General features: G+C 41.7%; 1 protein-coding gene across 2 annotated transcripts; it reads left to right on the top strand.

Moving 5' to 3' along the window:
• Positions 1-2283: 2283 nt before the first annotated feature.
• LOC126406771 (protein FAM161A-like) lies at positions 2284-7176 on the top strand. Of its 2 annotated transcripts, none has more exons than XM_050071258.1 (4): positions 2284-2484; positions 3192-3469; positions 4955-5119; positions 5264-7176. In XM_050071258.1, the coding sequence occupies exons 1-4, from the start codon at positions 2377-2379 to the stop codon at positions 6153-6155; spliced, it is 1443 nt and encodes a 480-aa protein (XP_049927215.1). In that variant the 5' UTR covers positions 2284-2376; the 3' UTR covers positions 6156-7176. The 2 variants fall into 2 exon arrangements, with proteins under 2 accessions (XP_049927215.1, XP_049927214.1); XM_050071257.1 differs by having other exon boundaries at positions 4952-5119.
• The last annotated feature ends 17492 nt before the right edge of the window (positions 7177-24668 follow it).

Genomic DNA, 24668 nt, shown 5'->3' with positions numbered 1-24668 from the left:
GTTTCATGTCTCTATGACATACGGGGCATGAGATATGCCCATTCAAAGTTTGCAATTTCAATCGGTTGCTATAGCGCCCCCCTTTGGCCAATTGATGTAATATTGCTTCATTCGCATCCTCCCATGACCCTCTACCACTGTGCCAAATTTCACAGGGATTGACCAAGTCAGTGAGGAGAAAAACGTGGAACAGACACACAGACAGAGTTTTTGTCATTATATAGTAAGATAGTAAAATTCTTGATTTAAAGGGGACATAAGCACAAGAAAGTGCCCTGAGCCATAGATTACATTGTGACATTTTGCTTTAATAACCCTGAAATATCACCCTGTCTCTTCTCCTTCAGATGTCTCTGTCAGCTGCAGCCTCAGGCTCTTAGGTAGATGGACAGGAGATGGAATAACGGGAGACAGGAGACAGATGGAGAGAGGTTGTTGGTGAGGACTTGATGAGAACCTTAAGTAAACCAATTAACACAGTTGGCTCTGGTTTGTGTCCTCCCTCTCCAGCTTCATTTGTCAAATCCCCCAAAAAGCCTCACAGCTGAACTGGGGCCAGCCTGCGCTTCACTTGATCTCGGCCAAAGTGTTTAGAGGCAAAAGTGTGGCAGCTTTCAAGTTAAGCCACTGGACCAGAAGGTCAACAGTGCAAGTGGACACTGATAGATGATCAATACATTATTCCTACAGGACACTTGGGCCTCATCTCTAACAGGAAACACATACAGAACTTATGACAATGAAACAGGTGCATCAAGTCATTGTTTTGCTAGTCACAAGTCTTGAGTCAACACCTTTGCAAAACAGCACATTCAGAAGTGTTTACTCAGTTTTCGAGTCCCGAGTGTTATTATGTAACTGACTGCACTTCTTTACATTTCAGAAGTGTTGTGGCTAACGTGCTGTAGGTTTAAGTACAAAACTCACTTGGTTATGGTTGGGAAAAGATTGTGTTTTGGCTTAAAATAACCAGGTCCAAAGGCTACAATCACAGCGATGTCTCTTCGTGGCACCATCTGTGCTGGAAAAACAAAACACCCATGTTTGGTAGCTAAAAAACAGCAAGAAACAAAACAATGACTTGCTAAATAACAACCAGTTTTGCTTATTGTTTATCTCAAAAAGTGCTCTGTAGTGATTTGCAACTTGGCAGGCGTCTCGCCTAGGTGTCACACTGTCTACCATTCCCTCCACCTCTCAATGATAAAGTCAGCTCATATACTATGTCACTTTAGAAGCATTGATATGATACGTATGAAACATACAGTTGTAATGTGTTTGTGGTTTGAAGGGAAGTACAATGCCAACATTTCTTTTGGGGACTGGGCTGATTAACAGAAACAAACTTTAGGGTAATTACTCTCCTTTTCCACATCGTGTCAAAACAGATTCACGAACAGTTTTTACCACAGTGTTACAAGTTGCATGCCCAAGCTAATATGCTTGCTTGTAAATTTAGCATGTGTTCAGTTTATGTGAAGATAGATCTTTTTAGGGCATTTTGCACTCAACTATATACTGCCCACTTGTGGTGCTCCTACAGGAAGAGCAATATGCAAAGACTTTATGTGGCCTATAACAATGGAATGAGACTGCTTCTTAAACTGTGTGGGTGTGTTAATAGATGGAGTTGGGGTCTGAGTTGGAGTAGGAGGGATGCTTCTTGTAGAGCGAGGGACTGGAAATGATTGGAACAAGAATTCAGAAGTGACTGTATATTAAATTTAGTATTTATTGTACTTAGTAGTGTTTGCAGTGTTTGTTTCTATCTGAGAGAGACATGTGATTGAAAACAACATATCTAACCTCAGCTAGAGAAATACCAAATTTCCTCCCTAAGACTTTACTTGTGCCAGACGTTTCATAAAGCCTAATGCAATAGTTAGTATATCATGTCATGTATACTGTAAGTCACCCCTGTGGAGTCTTCTCACATCTTCACCTTCCCTCCTGCAGACCTTTCTGCAAACCACAGCAGGTGCATGATGCTTTATATCAGCACTTGTGCTGTATTTAAGAAAGTTAATCTGTAAATCAGATTGGGAGCATCCACACAGACATCTATCTGACTTTGAATCAAGTGAAAAGCCACTCGACCATATGGACCATCTGGCCAAAGGCATCCCTGACGACTGTTAAATCACGACTCCTCCCGATGATAAGAGGATAAAGCTTTCAGTCTTTCTGTGTGTGTGTGTGTGTGTGTGTGTGTGTGTTTGTCAGTACAGTAAAGTGTGTGCTAATCTTTGTTTGTGTCCTGCTCTGACTTGCTTAGCAGGTCAGTGTGCAAACCGAGGCAACAGAGGACGCACAGAAGCTTTGCTCTGCTTTGCTGCAGACTGTTGTGAAGTTGTTTTTTGGAGAACAAGGAAGAAGATGGCAGCGATGTACCGATCAACTTCTCTGGAAAACAAGGAATTAATGGCTCTGTATGGAGACGAGAGAGACGATTACTTTGTCAGAGATGAGGACTGCACCAGTGAGGTGAGGATTTAAGGATGCACAGTGCGTCTGCTCTAAAGATAATAAACTACATTTAAAACTGCCTGCAAAATGTGGAAAGCCTACTATCCTTCAAAATTAATACACATTTCAAGTTAATGTAGCTGATCATTTTGGTTGTAATTATAAATCCAAGCAAGTGAAACATCTTCAAATTCTTCAGTGTGTGGAGTTGTATTATATTCATATCGATTATTGAGACACTGAATATGCATGCTATGGATAGATTTAAAGGAAGATATGAATGCCACGTTTTATTTTTAGATGTATAAAGACGGAAATCACCTACTGTAGCCGAGTGCCTTCTGTCACCCCACATCCACCCCAGGTCTTTAAAAATCTTTAGCTTTGAAATGCGACCACAGTTGTTGCATAAAAATGTGCAATGCTTGCAGTGCATCCTGAGTAAAAACCACATTATGACTTTTTGTGAAATTGCTGACCTTTTTAAAAGTTTGTGTGAACCATCTACAAAGATTCATTACCTCTCCCATCATCAGTGCTTTTGCAACACCTAATCTGAGAAAAGTTAAAATACAGTAAGTCTGTGAGTATATAAATGTTTACCACAGTAAAAAGAAACATTATCAGAAATACTTTACTGATAATCAAACAGCAAAGTGCTTTTACATTATGAAACATTATGACCCTGATGCATTTATCAAACAGCACTATGTTCCACCTTTCAGGAGTACGATCAGGACTCAGAGTGCAGCGAGGACAGACAAGGTGGCAGATGCGTTCGCAGGTCTCTGTCCCTGGAGATCTACGGTCTGCAGAGGGAGCAGCACGTTTACTTCTCCAACCAGGAGTACTACAGGAGGCTGGAGGAGCTGAAGGCTGCTCACCTGAGGAACATGGCCGAGCTGGAGAGGATGTACATCAGCCAGGGCAAAGAGAGGCACGGAGAGGAGGATGACGCCGGTCTGGGGAGAAGACAGAGTAGAGAGGAAAGGCTGTCAATCAGGTTGGATATGCGTCCTATGAGACATTAACCAACAGGGACAGGGACATACATGCTCTATTTGTGCTGCTTTTCAATAGACATGATAGCTGAAACTAAACTACTAAAACCTAAACTAGCCTAAAATTAGGCTGAATTCCGTAATAAATAATGAATAAATAGGCGACAACTTTTTTTAATGTGTCTATCTGCAACATATAACTCCAGTTTCAACAGGATTTCAACAGAAACTTTTACATGAAGCAGATTAAAGGTCAGGTGTAACAATAAAACAGATACACATGGCACACAAGAAACATGGAAAGCAATCCTAACATGCATATAAACCAACTGCAAGACTGTCTAAAGCCCACAATAATGAATGAATCCTGTAGACAATCAGCATTATAAGCAAGGGAATAGGAATGTGTTTTAAAATGACATCTTATTTTAACTTAACAGCTAAATGTATCAGTGCTGTGGTTCCCACCTGGTCCAGTCACGAGGTCCAGATTTCTCCTTAGTCATTAGTCATTAGTCCAAGGTCCGAACAGTTTAACACATTCAGCGTCATACTTGCATTTGGCCATGTTGTGGAGCTAGTTTGCTGTCATTGTTAAGTGACCCACCAGTTGGGAACCACTGTATTAGAAGATCTGCTTCACACTGAAATAAAGCCACTGAATTTGCTTCTATGATGACTTAAAACAAATTCAACCCACTGTTCACCTCAATGTTCAGCCGGTTTTCACCTTCAAATCACAGAAACCATGCTTACTTGGCAGTTTCCTGTCATGGCGTAAAAGTGAATTTAGAATGTGTTTTCAGGTAATTTCCAAAACTAATGTGTGATGTGATTCATAATGGATGTTGTCTCGTGATGACGGTAACCCTGGCAGGCTAAAACAGTAACCCACAAACTCACTTCTCCTATTCATTAGCTGTAGTCTCGAGGTGCTGCTAAGCTTTCATCACGAGTAAGAGTGTTTCAAGAGAAATCACTGACCACAACACTATGCATAATTCTGGCCTTTATCTTTTTCCACATGGTGGCTGTTTTGTTGAGGGCCATACATGCATACAGACAGCAATATCATAGTTTGTTTGGACGGCTTGTCTTCCACTGAATGCAGTGACTGTGTTACAGAATTTAAAAAGGTCAAGATCGGTGATCATATTCAGCTACATTCATCTACTTTTTCCAGATTATATATAATATAGAAGTTGTATTTTTTCTGCAGCTGGCAACCCGGTCTCACTCTGAAGTCGTTGAAATTCGGTGCTTGGGCAGTGACTCACAGCATCAGACACTAACGAAAAAAGCCGTCCTTTAACATAGGCATGATACGCAGCTAGTCGCGGTTATAGTTTAACAGTGCTCAATGGTGTCAGGGGGAAACGCAGTGGGACAAGAACTAAAGTTAAGGCAGCAAAGGTCGGAGAATGGTTGGTGGGAGGGGTGGTGGATGTGTCTAATAAACACCAACTTTCACTTGCACCGTGCAGCAGCAGCGGCCCTGCCAGGAAACTCCAGAGGATCAATTCCCAGGAGGAGCTGGACTTCCATGACACATCAAGCAGTTCCGACCAATCAGAGCTCTGTGCAGACAGCATGGGGGAACTGGAGCTGGACAATCCAAGAAGGACTTCTGGCCAGGACCGAACCTTTGGGAGGTTGGTGAAGTCATAGCAGACATGCTCTTAAATAGCGGTTCTTGGAGTTGAAGCCCAGATGGAGATACAGAAAGGAAGTTAACTCTTGAAGCTTTGTTGTTGATCCTTTGTTGTCACATTGCATTCTCTTCTATTTTCTCCCAGAGACTTCCTGCTGAGCCCTGAAGAAATGACGACCCAGAAGCAGTTTCGATTCCAGCCCAAGGTCTCCTGTCCAAAACCACGGGGAAGACTGCCCCGCCAAACTGGGGTCAGGTCAAACTTCAAGGTCACTGTGCCCAAACCGTTCCAAATGATGCTGAGAGAGGAGGAAAGGAAGAGACACAAGGTGCGGACTCGCTCAGAGATCGAGCTGGAGAACATGCTGCTGAGACGGGAGCTGGAGGAGCTCCAGGAATGCCAGAAAAAGTTCAGGGCATCACCGGCACCTGCGCACATACATCTGCCTCTCTATGAAATTATCAGCCGTCGCACCGGTCAGCGATCAAACCAAAGCAGAAGCAGCAGTAATACCCGTGACACCAGACGTAACCAAACCTCTGCTGCTGCTTCTGCTTCACCACAGCCTTTTAATTTCCTGGAGAGAGAGAGGAGGAAGAAGGAGGCGAAGATTGTGGCAGAGCTGGGGAAGCTGGGGCCGAAAGAGGAGCGACAGGCCTTCAAGGCCAGACCCATGCCCTGCGCGGTGTACGGCCCCAGACACAGACCAAACGCCAAGACCACAAGCCGCCAGTTTCTAACCATGTGCACACTGGAGAGGGAGGCCACAGAGGGCCAGAGCGATATAAACTCAGACCTGGAGCCGGATGCGCTCTACTCCAAGTCTGACACCTCTCCTGACTCCTGTCGGGCTCAGAGATGTCTGTCGTCCAAGCCAGTGAAGAAGCAGATAGAGCTGTCGATTGAGATGGTGAAGGAGAGGGAGTGGTCCTGCAATGATGCGCTTAAAGCCACTGAGTGCAATGTCTACTCACCTCTGCAGTCAGCTGACCCCGAGGATCTGCTCTCTGACAAGAGTGACTGCATCAGTGTGTGAGAGACACACTCATTAATCAAAGACAGACAAAATAATGGAGGAAACCAGCTACTGTACATCTTAGCTAATGTTCTGTAGATTAGTTTAATTCTACAACTGAAAAGTAAAGATTTAGGTTTTGTATGTGCTGTAGCAATGTATGTTATTTACTTATTAAACTTGTTGGGTTATTTTTAAGCTCTTAAAGGTAAATGGATGGCATTAATATTGAACTTGTATGCAAAGCACTTCACAGTTTCACTCCCATTCACAAACTCACACACACTCGTGTAAAGATAGCACTGAACAACCATGTGTAATCATCAGGAGCAATTTATGGTTCAGTGTCTGGCCCAGGGAAACTGATATGTGGACACAAAGACTACCGCAGCCTCATGTGACCTGTGGAGACTTGTGTCAATGAAATTACATCCACTGTTTCTCACCAGAACATATTGTGTGTCTTTCATTAAAGTGTTTAATGCTTTTGCTTCATCATATAACATTTGTGAAAGTGTTTCTTGGGAGAAACCTGGATTGTTTGTGTTTATGCTTGGTTGCTACGCACGCTGCATTGCAACACTCTTGGCACTTTACTTCCACCAGCTGTCCAGGGTGGGTGAACTATAAATGTCTGTGGGAGCTGTCTCATCCAGTTTCTGACCTTTAAACTTAAGTTGCAAATACATGACACTAGAACTTCTGAAACAACGTGATTCATATCCCTATAAATATATAGTTTTATAATTAATACTATTATTGTTGTGCTACTTTATTTGGTGTACTGCTGAGAGGTGAGGTTTAAGTCAAAGAGGTGGGATTGCTTTCTGAACTGTCGTATAATGCTCAATAAACAACGAGGTTGACTTTGGACTCAAAGGCCCCACAACAGCCCTGTAAGTGTTGTGTTGTGGGATGGTGTGAAACCACTAAAAGAACTGTGTATCCTACTGTGTGTGCACGTCTGTGTGCGTGCCAGACACAGTTTCAAAATGGGAACCCACTCTTTAAACCTCTGCTTGACAGTGCTAATAGTGGTTAAGACCTCAGAGAAGACTAATAAATAAAAACTTTAATAACTTTAAATGGCTATAATCAATATTTTTACAATAACAGTGCATAAAATGACAATGTGAAAACAATGTCACTATGTGAAAGGGGGTAGCTGATGAATTGGCAGGTCCCTTCAGCTTTACGTAGCATCACAGTGTGGCTCGTGGTTTAACTGTCGCTCTGCAACTTTATTGTTCTGGTTTATTCTCACCACATAGTGTCGTTCAAAGCCTCGGCATTCAGCTATTTCAGACAAGAAGCTGTAAACCCCCCCCCTGTACGCTACCTGCTCAGCACCCAGCAGCAGACAGACACAGTTACAGACTAAATAAACCACACACAAGATGGCTGAACTGCTTCTTTTAATCTAATCTTCATTCGAAATGTCACAAACAACACATCTTGCTCATGGCTTCATCATGTTGGTTGTACAAAACAATACAATACACAGGTTTTTTTTAACAACACTGAATCCAATCAGCAGCAGGGTGGATAATGTGCTGAAAAGACTCCATATATGGTCATGTATACACACCCATCACTTGTTGACATGATGAAATGATAGGTGTGTACACATGACCATATATGGAGTCTACTCGGGACATTACCCACCCTGCTGCTGATTGGATTCAGTGCAGCTGTAGCCTTGAAAAAAACACCTGTGTATTGTATTGTAATAGCAAACCTGATGAAGCCATGGGCAAAACATGTTGATCGTAACTTTTCAAATGAAGATTAAATTACAAGAGGAAGCAATTCAGCCCCCTTGTATGTGGTGCATCTACTTATTTACCATCAACCCGATGTTTCCTGCCATCACCTGCACCAAGTTATAAGGGCTGACAGTGCTGTGCACGGGGCATGTGCTTTTGAAATGTTAAAAACTAGCTGGTGAACATAGTGGAGCATTTAGTAGTTGATAAAGAGGCAGACATTTTCCTCAGGAGACTAAAGTCAGTGGTAAAAGAGAGTGACTGTTGGACTAAAACTCATCAGGGGGACAGAAATATGACTCCAAATGAATGATAATGTTGTAACTTCTTGATGTGTAAATACGCAACATTTTGCTGACAAGTAAAATTTAAGGATGTGAAGTGTTTTTGCAACTTGTTTCCAGTAAACCCAAGTCATCAAAAAACACACACACACACACACACACACACACACACACACACACACACACACACACATATATATATAAATTCATTTTATGCTTACATAATCTTGTATTGCTTAATTAAAACACACAAAGCACACAAGCACAAAGTTTGTATGTCTTGCTCCTTTATAAGAGGGTTGGTGGGGCCACGTAAGAGTACGCTGTCTCATAATCCACCCATGACTCATGGCAGTGTGATGGCTGCTCCTCCTGGACCACAGATACAGTTGTGCTCATAAACTCCACAGCAGTAAACTGCACTTTAAAATAAAACAAACTTGACACGTTTGAGATCACCTGTCTATTCAGAATGGACTCGCAACCCACTTTTGGAATGCGACCCACCAGGTGTGAACCACTGTTTTATAATATTTCTGATCATGCAGCCAACGTACAATATGCAAAACAGCACGTAGACAAGCCTCAAAACTTCTGAGACAAAGTCATGAGGAGTGATGAGACCAAAACTTAATTTCTTGTGCAAGGCCAATGACAAACAGTACACCATCCTTACTGTGAAGCATGGAGGTGGATCTCTGATATTTGAGTGGGTGATTATAAGAAAATACTGAAGGGAGGTTGGGTTCATAAGGCTGAAAGCTGCACATGTGACATACTTGGACCTTCCAACATGGCAGTGATCCAAACCACAAGGGCAAGTCGACCCTTCTGTGACTACAGCATCAAAAAGTGAAGGTTCTGGAGCGACCATGACAGTCTCCTGACATTAAAACTGTTGAGCCACTTTAGGAAGATCTCAAACTTACTTGCCGGTGGATATTCTCATTTATCCAGGTCATAGTTATCTCAAGGCAATTGAATCAAATGCAACTGGACTTAGAAGACTCTTAGAAGACGTTTCACCTCTTATCCAAGAGGCTTCATCAGTTCATGCTTGTCTGACTAGGCTGGAACTAGTCTGACAAACTGGTGTGGAAAAACCCAGGTATTTAACCTCTGAGGAGGTCTACACAGGGCCAATGATGTCTTTGGTTCGTTAGTGCTCCAATGGTTTATTTTTTATTTATTCATTTATTTATCACGTATAAATAAGGTGTTTGTTTTTTTTTNTAATTATGTTGTTTGGTTTTTTTTTTTGGGGGGGGGGTAGGAATAGACAGTAGACACACAGCTGTTGATCCATTTGAAATGTTATATTATCTTGTAAATAATTATAATATCAAACTTAATTTATATGGCACCTTTCAAATCAGTTACTACAAAGTGCTGCACATTAAAACGTAACGCTTTTAAAACACTAGGAGAATAAAACAAATAAGTAAAAGGTAAAATAAAGAAGACTCACACAGACATTATATCCTCGAACTATGTCTCAAAGTCTCAAACAACGCAGAGGGTCATAAGGGACTAACAGGTCTGAATTATAATCTGGAGCTATGAACTTAAAAGTAATTAATAAGAGTTTAAAGTCAATCCTGAAACAAACAGGAGCCATTGTAAAGAGGCTAAAACTGGTGTGCTGTGTGCCGGTAGGTAGAGGTATGACAGTCTAAATTGCATCAGATGGTGGAGGGAGGGAAGAGACTGAGGGAGGGAAGAGCGACGCACCTCCCTGCCCCCGTTGAGAGACTGGTGGTGTGATGTGATTTCAGCCAACTAAATTAGACGGACAGTGAGCGCTCAGCGTGCGATTTCAGCCAACTAAATTAGACGGACAGTGAGCGCTCAGCGTGCGCGCTGGGGAGTGTGGTTGTCGGGGAAGACCATCTGATTTACGGAGAGTGGAGAGAGAGTCAGCGAGATGGTTGTCGGGGAAGACCATCTGATTTACGGAGAGTGGAGAGAGAGTCAGCGAGAGGAGAGGCGGCACTTGATGCTGAAGGCGCATCAGTGAGGACAGAGAGGATAGACCTCACACGCGCTGAGGCTCGCCGAGAGTCACGAGATCTTGTCTGTTAGAGAGGTGTGGTGCACGCACGCGGAACGAGGAGGATGCTGCTACATGTGTTTTACCCGCTGATTTTTGCCTGTAAGTATTATAATTTATTGTTGAATAACTAAAGTCTAACGTTAAGAGTTTGTCTGTTCATTGACTCGCAGGATTTGCTGCATGTGGTGTATTGCATCATCGCCAGTGAATCATAACCTGCTCATTACACAAAACCAACACAAGTTTTTTTTTTATTCCATCAGAGCGAGGGTTTCATATCTGACACACGCTTTGAGCATTTATAACGAGAAGTTACTTTATGTAATTATACATTCTTCACACACAGACCATATTGTCCTCAGGATAGAGGATAAGGAAAGCTCAACTTTAATGCTATTCGTCAGAAATAGATTTATTCATGATCATAGAATAAGTCATTATAAATCTGGATGTTGTTATTGCTGAGCCATGTTGTTACTGCAAACCACGCTGCGGATTTCCTCGACACTTGTTTCCAAACAGTGCGGGTTATTTGATAGAGTATGTGGAAATGTTTCATCATCTGGCTGCTGCTGCTGCTGCTGCCGCTGCTGCTAGGCGACGTTTCCTCGTGTGCTAGTGTATGTGGATTGGGAAGCGCGGGCCATCACGTGAGCAGTAGGGACGGTCTACCAGCTGGGAAATACCGAAACATGCGGAGGGTGCGTCTCTACTCTTTCACCGATTGGCTCCAGCAGTGGGTGAGACTAAAACTGACACACTGCGCTGTCAAGTAGTGGGTTTACAACCGTTAACTACAAGTCAGCAATATTTAACACTGTGGTCCTTGTTTGTACAGGGTCCTAATGTATGTATGGTTTTACCACTTCTTACTATGCCTCTGGCGATAGGTGCAGCTGTATAGGCATTATGTTTTCAGGTTGTCCATATAAAGCCTTGAGGGAATTTCTTTAAATGTAGCACAAACATCCACTGCCCTGTTCGGTTCAGTTCAATCAAACTCAAGTTTGTTTGCCCCCTAAGTGCGGTTCGTTTGGGCAGGTGTGAACACAGCAATCACACTCAGGTGCGCACCAAAACAACCAGACTGAGACCTTCTTGAAGAGGTGGTCTCAGTTCAGTTACAAACAAACTCTGGTGCAGTTCGTTTGTGGTGAGAACGTGTTCCGACCTGGATCTGAACCAACTGCAGTCACATGACACATTGTTTGGGTTAAACATGAGCATGTTACAGTCCTGGAGGATTATTAATGTGCACCTCCTCCTGTACTGCCTTAATATGCACATTCAGCACATCCAATGCATCAAAACATTGTTTACTAGTTGGAGCCGCGCCTCGTTTTCAAACTGTATGGTTTGACTAAAATGAACAATGACAGCAATATAGTCCACGATGAGCAGCGCTAAAACCAACCTGCGTAGTTGTCCCTCCATTGTGACATTAGAAAGTGTCACATTTATCTTGCAAGTGTACTCTTCTTCAACGTTTTGTTTATTTCCTGGATTTTTCCCGCATGGAAATTCTGGCCAATCAAGAGCAGCTTTCTCACACAAGGCATTTTATCTGGTCCGCTTGTAAATGCTGCCGTGAGAACATGAACCAACTCTAGGCAATTATACAACTTTGTAACAAAATTAGTCCCTGATTCAGACCAAAGCAAGACAACTCTAGGTCTGAAAGCACCTTTAGACTCAAGGATGAACTGATTAGATTTTGGTGGTCAAAGGTCAAGGTCACTGTGACCTTGCATCCATCTCATTCTTGTGAACACAGTATCTCACAAACACCTGGGGAGAATTTGACACAAATGTCCACTTAGACTTGACAACAATGAACTGATTAGAATTTGGTGGACAAAGGTCGTCTTATTTTCGTGAATGCAGTATCTCAAGAAGGCCTTGAAGGAGTTCTCTCAAATTTGGCACAAACGTCCACTTGGACTCAAGAATGAACTGATCAGAATTTTCTGGTTGGATGTCAAAGGTCAGGTCACTGTGACCTCACAAAACATGTTTTAGTCATAACTACTGAAATCATACACTTATTATGACAAAATTTCACACAAATGTCTAACAGGATAAAATGATGAAGTGATGACATTTTTTATCTAAATGGTCAAAGGTCAATTTCACAGTGACATCATTATCTCTTTGAGAACTCTTTGTTGGCCATTACTCAACACCGCATCTCAGGAACAAAAGGGGAAACATTTGATCAGATACCAAATTGGTGACACTAATCTTATGTGTCCTCCTTGAAACTGTGCTGATTGTATAGAACTTCTGTGCTGCTGGGTCGAGGATGTGTGTGTGAAGCATCCATGTTTTCACAGACATGGATGTAAACTGTAACTGCAGCTTGACTGGTTTTAGTTAATATTGTGCTTATAGGGGACAGATAACTAAGTAAAGTTAGGTCTAATTAAATTATAATGAAATAACTTACACAGGATTGTAGTACTGGTTGCTTTCTGATACTAACCCCCCCGATGACTGAATGAGGGACTGGGCAGCTGTGGCTCATTATAGCAGGTTGTGCACTAATCAGAAGATCAGAAGTTCGAGTCCCAGCTCCTCCAGTCCACATGCCAAAGTATCCTTGAGCAAGATACTGAATTCTAAGTATGTTAAAAACTGAGTAGCAGGTGGCACCTTGTAGCCTTGGCCACCAGTGTATGAATGTGTGTGTGAATGGGTGAATGTGACGTAGTGTAAAAAGCGCTTTGCCTGTTTGGAGGACAAGAAAAGTGCTCTACAAGTGCAAGTCCATTTAATATTTCAACACCCTGTTACCAGATACTTGTAAGTTAGGCATGACAGCAACAGTGACATACTGGGATTAAAGAAATACTCTAGTAATCAGTTACTCACCCTGTGTGACGTTGAATTCATGAAGAAAACTTTGTTTTTCTCTCATGCCTCCGCGGTGAACAAAGAATCCAAAAACAGAGAAAATTGTTGATGAACTGACATCATCATCAACGTGTTTAACAACACCAAAAGTTTCATTATATCTCATTTATCTAGTAGTTTGCTCACTATTCCAAAACATGTTGCCCTTGTCCTTTCTGACTGGGACTGAAAGTAAAACATTTCTACAATTTCACTTTCAGTCTTAGTTAGAAGGGCGGCGGCAAGATACAGCTATGTATTGTAAATGAGGCTTGGTTTATATTGCACAAGTTGTGTGAGAGATTGTGAACGGATTTTTTGAAGCAGTTTTTTGTTGTTTACTTAAATACATCAAGAATTTGCTCTGCCTTTGGATTCTTCGTTCGCAGTGGAGACATGCAAGACAACATTTTCTTTATGAATTCAACGTCACACAGGAACTGATATAAAAATGATCAACTGGTGGGGTGAAGTATTCCTTTATAATGCTTACCTGGTTTCAGCCAAAACAAGGTTACCAGGTTAATCCAGTATGTATCTAGAATAAACACTGTAAGACAAGATCGTGTGTCTGGTAATGCATTTGTCTTTTTTGTTCTTCCCAGTTTTGCTAAAGCTTTCCGCTGCTCAGGACATTCCCTGCTCCATCATCCAAGATGGTAGACTGACACGTTACAGTGTCCCTGACTTCAATGCCACCGACTGTCTCTATTCGTGGGCCAACAGCAGTGTAAGTTAGACAAGCCACTATTGCTCATTTTAATTCAGTGTTTTCAAAACTTTCTGTGACATGACACATGTACTCTGTGAGTAAAACAACCCCAGGGTAAAACTCCTGCACACACCTTTCTCCTGGCAGACACGTTTGCTTGTCATAGCAGGAAGAGCACAGGTGAGAGCTGTTATGATTTTATTGTCTTCCATATGTTGGCTTTAGCACTACGTCCTGGCAAACCAAGAGGAGGGTGTGGATAAGCTGGTGAAGATGAAAAGTGACCGGACTCTTGCTACCTCTCGGTGCCTAACTGTAGTCATCTATACACGTGACTGCATCTCTGAGGTATGACACTGTTGACACGTAAAACATATGAACTATACACATGAAAGATATTACGCAGAGTTTTTAAAGTTAAGTTAAATACTCTGATTTGTGTTGGTTTAAGTGTTCCAGTCCTAATAATACTGATTATGTGTGATGAGAAGATTTAAGAATTCCCCTCTTATACTGGTGCCATATATTGACAGTGCACATTAGCGCATTGTATAACAATGACTGACTGAAAATCAATTCTTTCTGCTTAGAAGAGGCAGCGCGCAGGGACCTGCTCGAGTGAGTATCATTAACTGTCAGACTTTACTTAATATATGAGTATTTTAGATCATGGTTATTGCACTGACGTAAAATTTAAAAGTGAAATCTTTATTTTTATTTACTTGATGTTCACAACAAAATGTTCATTTTACAGCCAACTGCACTGAAGATGCTAAGCTTCTGAATGGAGGAGGTAGTGACAAACCAAATCCAGGTAAATGAGATCGTTGTTTATATTTGTATCAGATGTGGGTTACATCCCAGAACAGATCAGAGATCAAAACATTAGACGCAGTTATTGTAAGGTTACAGTACGCATATGTGTCACTATTTCCTGTTGACTTAGTGTGACTGGGGGTGTGAAATGAGTACTGCAACGTCAAAGATGTTTTTCTCAAAGCATTTTCATTCATTCTTTCTATTCATAAATACAAGCAGGGGTGAAACTGAGGAATAATATTTACTCTTGTCACTGTAACAAAGTCACATTTTAAAAATGAGCATTTTTTCTTGTGCTTAAGCTTTTTTATATATAGGAATCGCACTTTTCTATATTTCAAGCTGCATTGCAGGTTGTGAACAGTGCAAAAAAATGAACAACAACGCAATAAAATTAAGGATGACATCATAAAATGCTGCAGGATGATATTTAATTAACATGAAATTCGCCCTGGTTCCCTCGTCAACAAGCCAATAGGATTTTTCCATTGGACTTTGGATTATTTTAGAAGATAAGCTCAAACAAAAGTGTATGATACGTACATTTTTTTTTTTCAGCAAGATAATCTTCACAAATGAAAACCCATTGTAGGATTTTTGAAGCGTAATTGCAACCTCCACAGTCACATGACTTCAATGGCATTATTGTCTTGTGTGCCCGAGGGATACACTGCTGCTGTGACAAAGTAATTTCCACAAGGATTAATAAAGTATCATTCTTCTTTCTTCTTCTAAAGCTGTGTTGTAGTCTCATTTAGCCACTTGAGAGCAACCGTTTAATGAATGGGGTATTTACTGATGGGCCTTATGTCGTAGAACAAAACATGAAAGTCTCTTAAGCATGTGTGAACCACTGACCTTATTTCAGGCATGTAACCAAGGACCCGTTCACTTCAAGACGAGGGAACCGCAAGAGCTAAAAGGCTTACTCATTTCTGTGTTTTAAGACTCATTCCTGCACCACTCTAATATGGGTCATAATATTAGCATTATTGTATTTGCTTTACATTTAAAAAAATATATCCCTAAAGAAGGGCCTTAAAAAACATCAAGCATAAGCCACAAAATGGCATAACAATAAAAAACAATAACATGTATAAATACCTAAACACAAACTCAGACTACTGTGCATAAGCACAGTAAATGGCCCATATCAAACACATGTTGTTGGGTAGACCCAGCATGCAGGTCCATGTCCAATAGCAAAGAATGTCTTTGTTTGGTGTTGGGTACTGCTGATAATTACAGTTTCAGTGTAATGTCTTTATCAAGGCACCAGCGGGTTAAGAGAACACGTGGATGATGTTTTGTGACTTTGTCATCAATTTGCCAATAAACTGTTACACTACTAATCTGTGAATCACTGTAAAGTGACTAAGCCCGTTTTACTTCCCAGATTTATTGCTTTTGCTGTTAATAGAGCAGTGTTAAGGTGTGTTCAGCCAGAGCACAATGTTATGTTAGACATGGCATGATTCAAACCAAGACAATGAAGAGGTATGAGTGGGCGCGCTTAGAGGGAAATTCTTTGAGTTGTAGGCAACTGAGGCAAAGACGTGCCAGCACGAGTTGATGTTTTTTTAACTTAAGAGATCATTTTGGGCTCATCCTGACAGCTTTATGAATCTGCTTCACAAAACATGCAGAGAAAAGAGGTGACAGGAGAGACTGTAGGGAAAAGACAAAGAAAAGAATTGTCTGAAGCCCACGACAGGGCCACAACATCGTCCCTTCCTTACGTTGGCTTTGCTTTTTTTTTTTATACAAAACCAAACAATGGCAGCATAATGTTGCCACAGTGTGTGATTTTAGACAGCATGCTGGCGTTCCAGAAGCAAAAGAAGCGTAACAGGTGTGACATGTAACACAACAGTGCCGGCCTCTCGTGTAACATGTAACATATGCATCGGCAACATGGCATAACATGGCATTAACAATCATTTACCGTCCCTGTTATATGGCGGCTGATCTCAGCCTCTGCTCGGGGGGTAAGGAGCTCCTGGACCTCATTCTGGACCCTAATTTGTGGAAATATTTGGCTGCTGTTCTTTGTCTTTGAGTTAGCAGCTAACTGCTATCAGCTGCTGGCAGTGAGTCACATGTATAAGATGTTGCCAAAACGTCCAATCCTGCCAGTTGTCCCTTTTACACAGATGCCAATTCACAGCTGCTACTACCTCCGCTGCTAGCGTAAAGGCCAAAACAACCCCACACTGGCAGTGGCTAGACACGCATCAGCACTCCTAGACGCACTACCCTGTGGCACTTTACGCAACTGTCCTGTTTGCAGCCTCGCCGCCCCTGGAATTAAATGCATCTTTTCCCACTCACTCTCTGCTTGTTCATACCAGCTCCCGTAACAGCTCTTCTTCTCTGCTCCTGTGGCAGCACAACTCCTCTCCTCACCATGGATGCATAAAGTGAACTCATCCAAAGAATGGGTGACGAGAGAGTTGTTGTTAAGGTCGAGAAATATCCTGAGCTAAACCCATAATTCTGTCGTTATAAGGACAAAGGCCAAATATATTGCCTGGTGAGTGATATCTCTGGGGATCAGCTCCTTAGGTGAGAAGTTAAGTTTAATTAGGGGCTCCCCACACATGATTCCAAGCTAATGCAGAGGTGGAAGGGGTACAGATATTTCAGTTAAAGTGGTAATAACTTTGTGTCGTCGTCTGTTAACGAGCTGCAGTGCGACGCGTCCTGTGTGAGCTAGGGGTGTTACTTGACACACCACGCGGCGGCGGCCACAGTGTGTTTTCAGTTATGATGCTAGCTACACATGCCTAATCACATTATTTGATTGAGGTAATTGAGGTAAAATAAACTGTTGCCTGTTCATCCAATCCAGTCCATGTTTTTTTTATATTGCTCGTTTCTTACACAAAGGCAACTCAGTGCTTTATATAAGTGCAAACATACAAAACAAATAAAATAAGACAATTCATAAAAACAAGACAAGACAAAACCACAAGAATCATAGAAGTGCAACAATATAACATCTTTAAATGACCTTGGGAGAATCAGCAGCAACAAACATTTCAAGCTTTGATTTGAACGAACAAAGGACCTCAGATGTTCAGGAAGTGTATTCCAGATCTGCGGTAGATGATAACTGAAAGCTGCTGCATGTTTGTGTCTGACCCTGGGGACGGTGAGCAAACCTGTCCCAGAGCTCTGAAAGGCTTGTCACAGAGCAGCATATCAGACATGCATTTTGGCCCCAAATTAGTAGGTGCTTTTTAGGTTAGGTATTTAGGTAATATTTTGAAATCAATTCTCGGGCTCGGGCAGCAGCGTTCTGAATATGCTGCAGTTATGTGACTGGTTTTGTACAGAGGCCTTGTTAAGACACTGTTACAATAATCAGGTCTGCTAAAAACAAAGGCAAGTTTCTATAAGCCTTACTGCAACATGAGTCTTTTGGGGTTGATGGATTAACTGTCAAACAATCTGTTCTCTTGACAGAGACTTCCCGAGACTACTGGATTGCTCCTGTTGTCATCACTGTCTTCCTGCTGGTTCTGGTGGTGCTGGGGTTCCTGTGCTACTGGTTAGAGATCAAACTTTGTCATACAAAATGACACTCACTGCCCTCATTTGGCATATTTTCTAATGCTCTTTTTCTGTTGTGGGTATGCAGGATCTACACTTCTAAGAAGAAGGCGTACAGTTGCCCCAACATGGATGATGATGATGAGAGTGGGGAGAGTGTGTAGGAAGTTAATTTTCTTTACACTTTCCAAGGGGTGTAAAGGCAAGTCCGGTCATTTTCAGTGCCTTACATCTACATATTATCAGACTGCCATTTAGAATACGCTGAGGTAGGCAGAAATCTGGAAAAGGCAAAAAAAGAAAGGCAGAATTTCAAAATACACCCTCCTCCTGCAATGCTCCCCTCTCTGCCCTACGCCCCTCCCACCAGACGACCACTGGCATATGCATGTGCTTCATACATCTCATTCTCTCAGCTCCTTGCCCTGCTTTTTCCTCTGTGTTTATGAGGCTACAAATGAGACAAGCATTTGCAAACAAACGTAAGCCGCCCCACAGTCCCTTGGCCTCACTCCCTGTTTCCCTGGGAGGAAAGCAGGAAGCAGCTTGGAAGACAGCCAGCATAAATCCCCAGTTTCGGGTGTCAGAGTGGGCTGGTGACCAGCAGCAGCGCTGGGTCTAACTTGTTCTGATCTGGCACGAAGTCAGGGCTCTCCAGTCCCACATAACCATGGTTTGCACCGCCTGGATTGAGGTTTCTGCAGCCGTTGACTGGGGGTCCGTCTCTGGAGCTGCTGCCCACTCTCCTCCCAGCGAGGTGGTCTGTAACGACAGATAGTGAGGTGGAGCCTCTAGCTAATGTTAGCTCCATAAAATTGGACATGTAGCTGCAGCTGTGTTAGCTGTTTGCAGACGGCTAAACTGTCAGCAACGTCTCCTCTCCAGCTCTGAAAAACTTCTCAGACTCTCCCTTAGACTCTTTAAGACTCTCTTTCAGTCTTTTTGATGGGTCCGTCTTCCTTTTTTGAGTTGTTTTGCAGTGTAGTCAGTTGCTGCAGATGCTTGAACAGCAATTTTTTCTGCAGGATTCTTTGCCATTGAATCAGGCTTTCACTGAATGGATCTGTAAGCACATCTGCACATGTAGAACAGCCAATAGGAATGTCCGTCTCCCATTAAGGGGTGGATGAAAACAGAGTCAAGAGGAGGTGCAGCAGTTTAATTTTATCTCAGACTTTACCAACAATATGCTCAAAGCAAATAAAGGGATTTTTGGCCAGTGACGCCAAAATTAAACTCCCTACCTCAGCTTTAAATCCACAGCTACGTTATCATATATTCATGCTAAAGACTTTAAACCTTTACCAGTGTTCCCGCTACACTTTTTTTTAGAAGCACTGTGCTTTTTGTCTTGCAGTCATGTTCCAGTGAATATTATGTTATTGTAATGATTGATTCAGGCCTAATTATCTATTAATATAGATAATTAGTTTTTAAGTTGGTCCCTGCAACTAACTCCCTGTCACCTACCACCATGTGGACATGCTACTGCTGCCTGAAACAGTTATACAAACAGTTTGTATTCATTTTTATTGTTATATGTATCAAATGCTGTAGTATTAGTTTAGAAAAGTTATCTATGAATTTAATCAGGTCATGATAATCATTTAAATGATGATTTTTAAAACTACACTGAACGAACATTTAAAGGCAACACTTGTTTTTCAGGCTCGCCTGTGTAGTGGTGATTGTCTTAGAAAAGGTGCTCACAAACATGGATTTTTACAAATTTACAAGCACAATTCAAGAGGGTCTTTTGAGTTTATAAATGCTGGGAAAATTTGAGCCAAAACAAAAGTGTTTAAATTTTTGTTCAGTGTATGTGGTGCTCTTAAACAGTTGTGAGACAGTTTGCCAACAATCTTGCCACTATAAGCTTAATTTTACTCTTTCATCATTAAGCTCAAACCAAAGCCAGCTGTTATATGACTAACACTGCCTCACTCTTTCTGTGTCATGTTTAGTGAGAATGTCTTTGAGAATTTTACCCAGGTCTCCCTCATTTCCATTAATTATCACGAGTATCACAGAGGTGAGACTTTTCAAACAGCAGGGCTCATCTCTGCTTTCTGTTATTCTCACTCCAGTAGTTAGGTTTGTCTTGCACACAAAGCACAAACAGTGTTTAAACGGCCATGATAATAACTGCACAGCCAATAGCCAGTAATTGGTGCACAGATGTTGCGGCTGTGGAAGCTGATAAACTCTCTGGGGCACCAGTGAGTGCACTTTGAGTACTTACGCTTAGTAACTTACTCAGGGGCCTGTATCATGAAGCAATCTGTCCGGCTTTCTCTGGGTCACCTAAGACTTCTGATTCTGAATAACCGTTACAAAAATGGTTATCAGCAGGTTCTCTTAACCATGGGCTCACCAGTCCGGCTTTGAGCGCGTTCTCGTCAAAGAGTATTTTCTTACAACAAACATCAGAATCATGGAGCAATTCAAGGAACAGTGTGTAGGATTTATCAATCTAGCAGTGAGGATTGCACATTGCAACCTGCTGAAAGTCCTCCTGATTAGTATTCCTTCAGTGTTCATTGTTCAGGAGGTTTTTAGCAGTAGCCAAATTATCTGCAGAGTTCTCTTCCTCTCCAAGACAAATTGGCCTGGTGATTTAAACCGGTAAAAACACTGATTGAAACAATTTCACGTTAACATAATCGTGTTTTTCTGACACTTCTCATCGTGGAGGGGCTGCTTAGTACTGTGGCCAACACAAAAACGCCAGTGGACTTATCCAGAGCCAGTGTTTGGTTTGTCCGTTTTAGGCTACTGTAGAAACGTGGCGGTGCAACATGGCGATCACCCTAAATGAGGACCTGCTCCCTATGTTGATATAAATGTGTCATTCTAAGGCAACAAAAACACAACTTCACACTCTAAATAAAACATAGGTATTATATTACATTCCATGTCTGCCAATATATCCCCCTAAATCCTAAACACTGGGCCCTGTAAGAATGATGACTCAACATTCCCATTGATCTGATTGGTCTGTAGGTGGCTTGTTATCAGGTTTTGATAAAGCTATAGATAGCTGGCTTCTTGCTTCATGATACAGGCTCCAGGTCCACTCAGGACTCCGATATTAATGTTAACATTAAACTAAGCTGTGGACGCTATTTGACTTGTAATGGAGCACCAGAGCGTGCGCGTTCAGTCTCCTGTAGCCTTACAGCAACCCCTTAAACCTCAACATAAACCCTTAACAAACCTCAGTTAATCATTCCTTTGCTTTTACTAAAGTTCCACTGTGTAGCGAAATAGATATCTATATTTATATATATATATGTCTATATGATACCTCAGTGTGCTGTATGTAACTCTGGAGAAAGATAGTTAATTGTTTAGTCCAAGTAACATCGTCTGCGGCTGAAAAATTAGGCCGACAGAACTGCAGTTCTTTGAATGTCCACTTGAGGCTGGCTCCAGAAGCGAGTCAGTCCCCATAGACCCCCATGTTAAAACTTCACAGCTGAAATAAATAATGTTTACAGCCTGATACATTTTCCCCTTTATGACAATCGGGGGAGTGTCGGGGAAGTTGTGTATTACTCACCTGTTTACATTTATTAAGGCGGCTGTGGCTCCACTAATCTGAAGATTGATTATTCGATCCCCAACTCCTCCAGTCTGCATGTTGAAGTATCCTTGAGCAAGATACTGATTCCCAAATTGCTCCTGATGGCATGTTCCATTGGTGTGTGAATGCCTCCTGAGTAGCAGCTGGCACCATGTATGGTGAGCCTCGGCCACCAGTGTGTGAATGTGTGTGTCAATGGGTGAATGTGACGCAGTGTAAAAGCGCTTTGAGTGGTTGGAAGACTAGAAAGGCGCTATACAAGTGCAGTACATTTACCATTTAAGGCCGTCTGCTGATAGCATCCTCGGCTTCTCAATCAGATCCACCCTCTTGCTCAAATGTGGTCACCTCTGGCTCCAAACCAAGACTGCGACCGCCAAACCTAACTCAAAGTTTCAAAACGGAAGTTGGTAGAATAATGGGTGATGTCATGGTAGCTTCATCCATTATTTTTACAGTCCATGCCTGAGTCTCATTCCCATTTCATAGGTAGTCGGACCAAACCAACAAACTCAAAGCATTCCTTTTTTTAAACCCGGGAATGAGACTCAACAATCAACTCTCTTTTTCCAGAGTCACATACAGCACTTTTGATATTTTCATAGTAATATAAATATGTTTAAGATGCTTCATACTGTATAGAGTATATTATAAATATCTGCAAATATATTACTGTTCAAAAGTTTGGAATCTCATGCCACAAAAGCTTGATTAAATCCAGTCAGACAGCTGGGAGGACTTCTCTACGAGTTGTAGGAAGTCCTCCTTCACAAAGATTTTGTATAAAGGGTTTGTTTTTCACATGGAGAACAACAAACACTGTACAGTGGCTTAATTAAAGTGACGAATAAAAGGACAAAGAGACAAAGTCGAATAAGAACAAAAGAGATCACCAGTCAAAGCTGCTCTCTAAACTACAGAAACAGAAGGTTAGTCCGAGGTTAGCCGCGCTGGAACATCAGCTGGACTGACAAATCACAGTTTAAACCTCTTTAATCTAATTACTGAGTAGACTGACCAAAGAGAAACACACTAACTCAATATCCAAAGCCCAGTTGCATCGTTGTTCAATAATGATTGAGGGTCAGTGATGCTTTTCTGGACAGGAAAACAAATTCAAAATCCAATTTCCAACAGGATTCTCCCCTGTCGTGCAACGCTGTGGGGACATCAACCACATGGAAATTTGAATCATTTCATTCCTCTTCTTCTGACATGTAAAAAATACATTTTGTGTCTGAATTATCCAGTTTTTATTTCTGTGTAAGTCTCCATTATTGAAGGAAAGAAGAAAAACATCAATATAACAGCTGATTCCAAACTTTTGAACAGTATATATATTATATAAAAGCACATTATACAGAGGGTTGATGCAATGTTTTGTTCAATGCAATGTCGTCTAGCACAAAAGCTTAGTTGTGTTATTGCACCTCTGTTTTAAAGAAAGGGAAGAGTGGTTTTTTTGTGGACTGCAATAAATTCTAAGGGATTAAGGTCCAACCACTGTATGTTGTATGTCTTCAAGTCTTAAGTTACATGTTCACTGTAAGTCTGTCTGTTAACTATCTGCCTGAAATATAGCCATCACTTTGTAGCACTCACTGTATCAGAACTGTTTCAGCACTTTCATTTAATTTGTTTAGTTGTCAAAGATTAATTAAACATCATTTATTGGAACGGGGTGTTGTTATTTATTGTTGCACAATGTGCTGACTTCACTGCCAGTGAAACAGGTTAGGTGGGGCCCAATGTTATGGCAGCGCAAGGAGTCTTATGATAGGAAGTGAGTCATAGAGGGGGGTTTTATGCAGGCAGATCTCTTGAGATAAAGCAGTACATTTGCTCAGACGGTGTCACGTAGACACAGCAAGTGGACGTAGAAGGTGTTTAAAGACACAAAAAACAAAATAATAGAAAAATAATTTCACAGGAAAAGCTGACCGCCTAGCCCAGTAGAGTTTCTCCACAGTCTCCTCTTAGACCGCACAACCTGTTGCTCAAGTTAAAGATAAAAAAAGGAACTCTCCGTGTGTTCCAGCAAACAATAGCCTGAGACCTACAGTAAATGGTGTGATTTACCGTAAACACTCCACTTCTGATCAGGGTTCATGACCACAATTCATGGCATGTCATGAGACAGCCTCTGTGTGTGTTTAAATATAGCTCATGATGTTCAAGAAATATGAACGGTTCAGCCAAGCAGCAGCCTCCAGAGCTGGAAAACAAAGCTAACACAGCAGTGCCAAAAAATGCAGTTCCTTTAGGAAATGTCCATAGACCTGCAGCTTCACAGCAGAAATAAACATGTTTACAGCCTGGTACAGGAAATGTTTTTTTTCAGTCTATGGGTTGACATGATGCACATTGTACGTAACACTCCTCACGTAGTATTCCAAGCACACAGTTTTGACATAATGCTATCAAGCAGATTTTAAACAGCAACTGGAGATATTTGCACATTTTCTTTTTTGTAGACAAATTTTACTCCTGCAGTGACTTTGTTGCAACCAATTGATTATCAAAAATAAGCAGGTGCTGAAAACAGCCTGCGTTAAAGGAGCAGTGTGTAGGATTTAGTAGCATTTAGCGGTGAGGATTGCAGATGGCAGCCAGCTCAAACTTCTCCCATGTGCCAAGCATGAACTCCCAGTTAGTATTCCTTCAGTGTTCATTGTTTAGGATGTTTTTACTGTGAGCTGAATTATTCTTAGAGGTCTCCTCCTCCCCAAAACAAACGGACCTGGTGATTCAAACCGGTGAAGACACTGAATAAAGCAGTTTAATGTAACAAATAAGTAATAATAATAAATTTCTGCAACATGTTTCAGCTTGTCACGGACAGGGGCTCGCTTAGCATCTGCTAATGT

This window comes from Epinephelus moara, chromosome 19 (assembly GCF_006386435.1).
Source record: "Epinephelus moara isolate mb chromosome 19, YSFRI_EMoa_1.0, whole genome shotgun sequence".
NCBI classification, from domain to species: domain Eukaryota; kingdom Metazoa; phylum Chordata; class Actinopteri; order Perciformes; family Serranidae; genus Epinephelus; species Epinephelus moara.
Note: the sequence above shows the minus strand (reverse complement) of the source record. Positions and strands in the feature narration are given on the sequence as shown.

Bases quoted from the DNA above. Each gene is read 5' to 3' on its own strand.
- LOC126406771 (XM_050071257.1), top strand. From the start codon at position 2,377: ATGGCAGCGATGTACCGATCAACTTCTCTGGAAAACAAGGAATTAATG. The intron at 2,485-3,191 runs GTGAGGATTTAA...TCCACCTTTCAG, and splicing joins ATGAGGACTGCACCAGTGAG to GAGTACGATCAGGACTCAGA. The intron at 5,120-5,263 runs GTTGGTGAAGTC...ATTTTCTCCCAG, and splicing joins CAGGACCGAACCTTTGGGAG to AGACTTCCTGCTGAGCCCTG.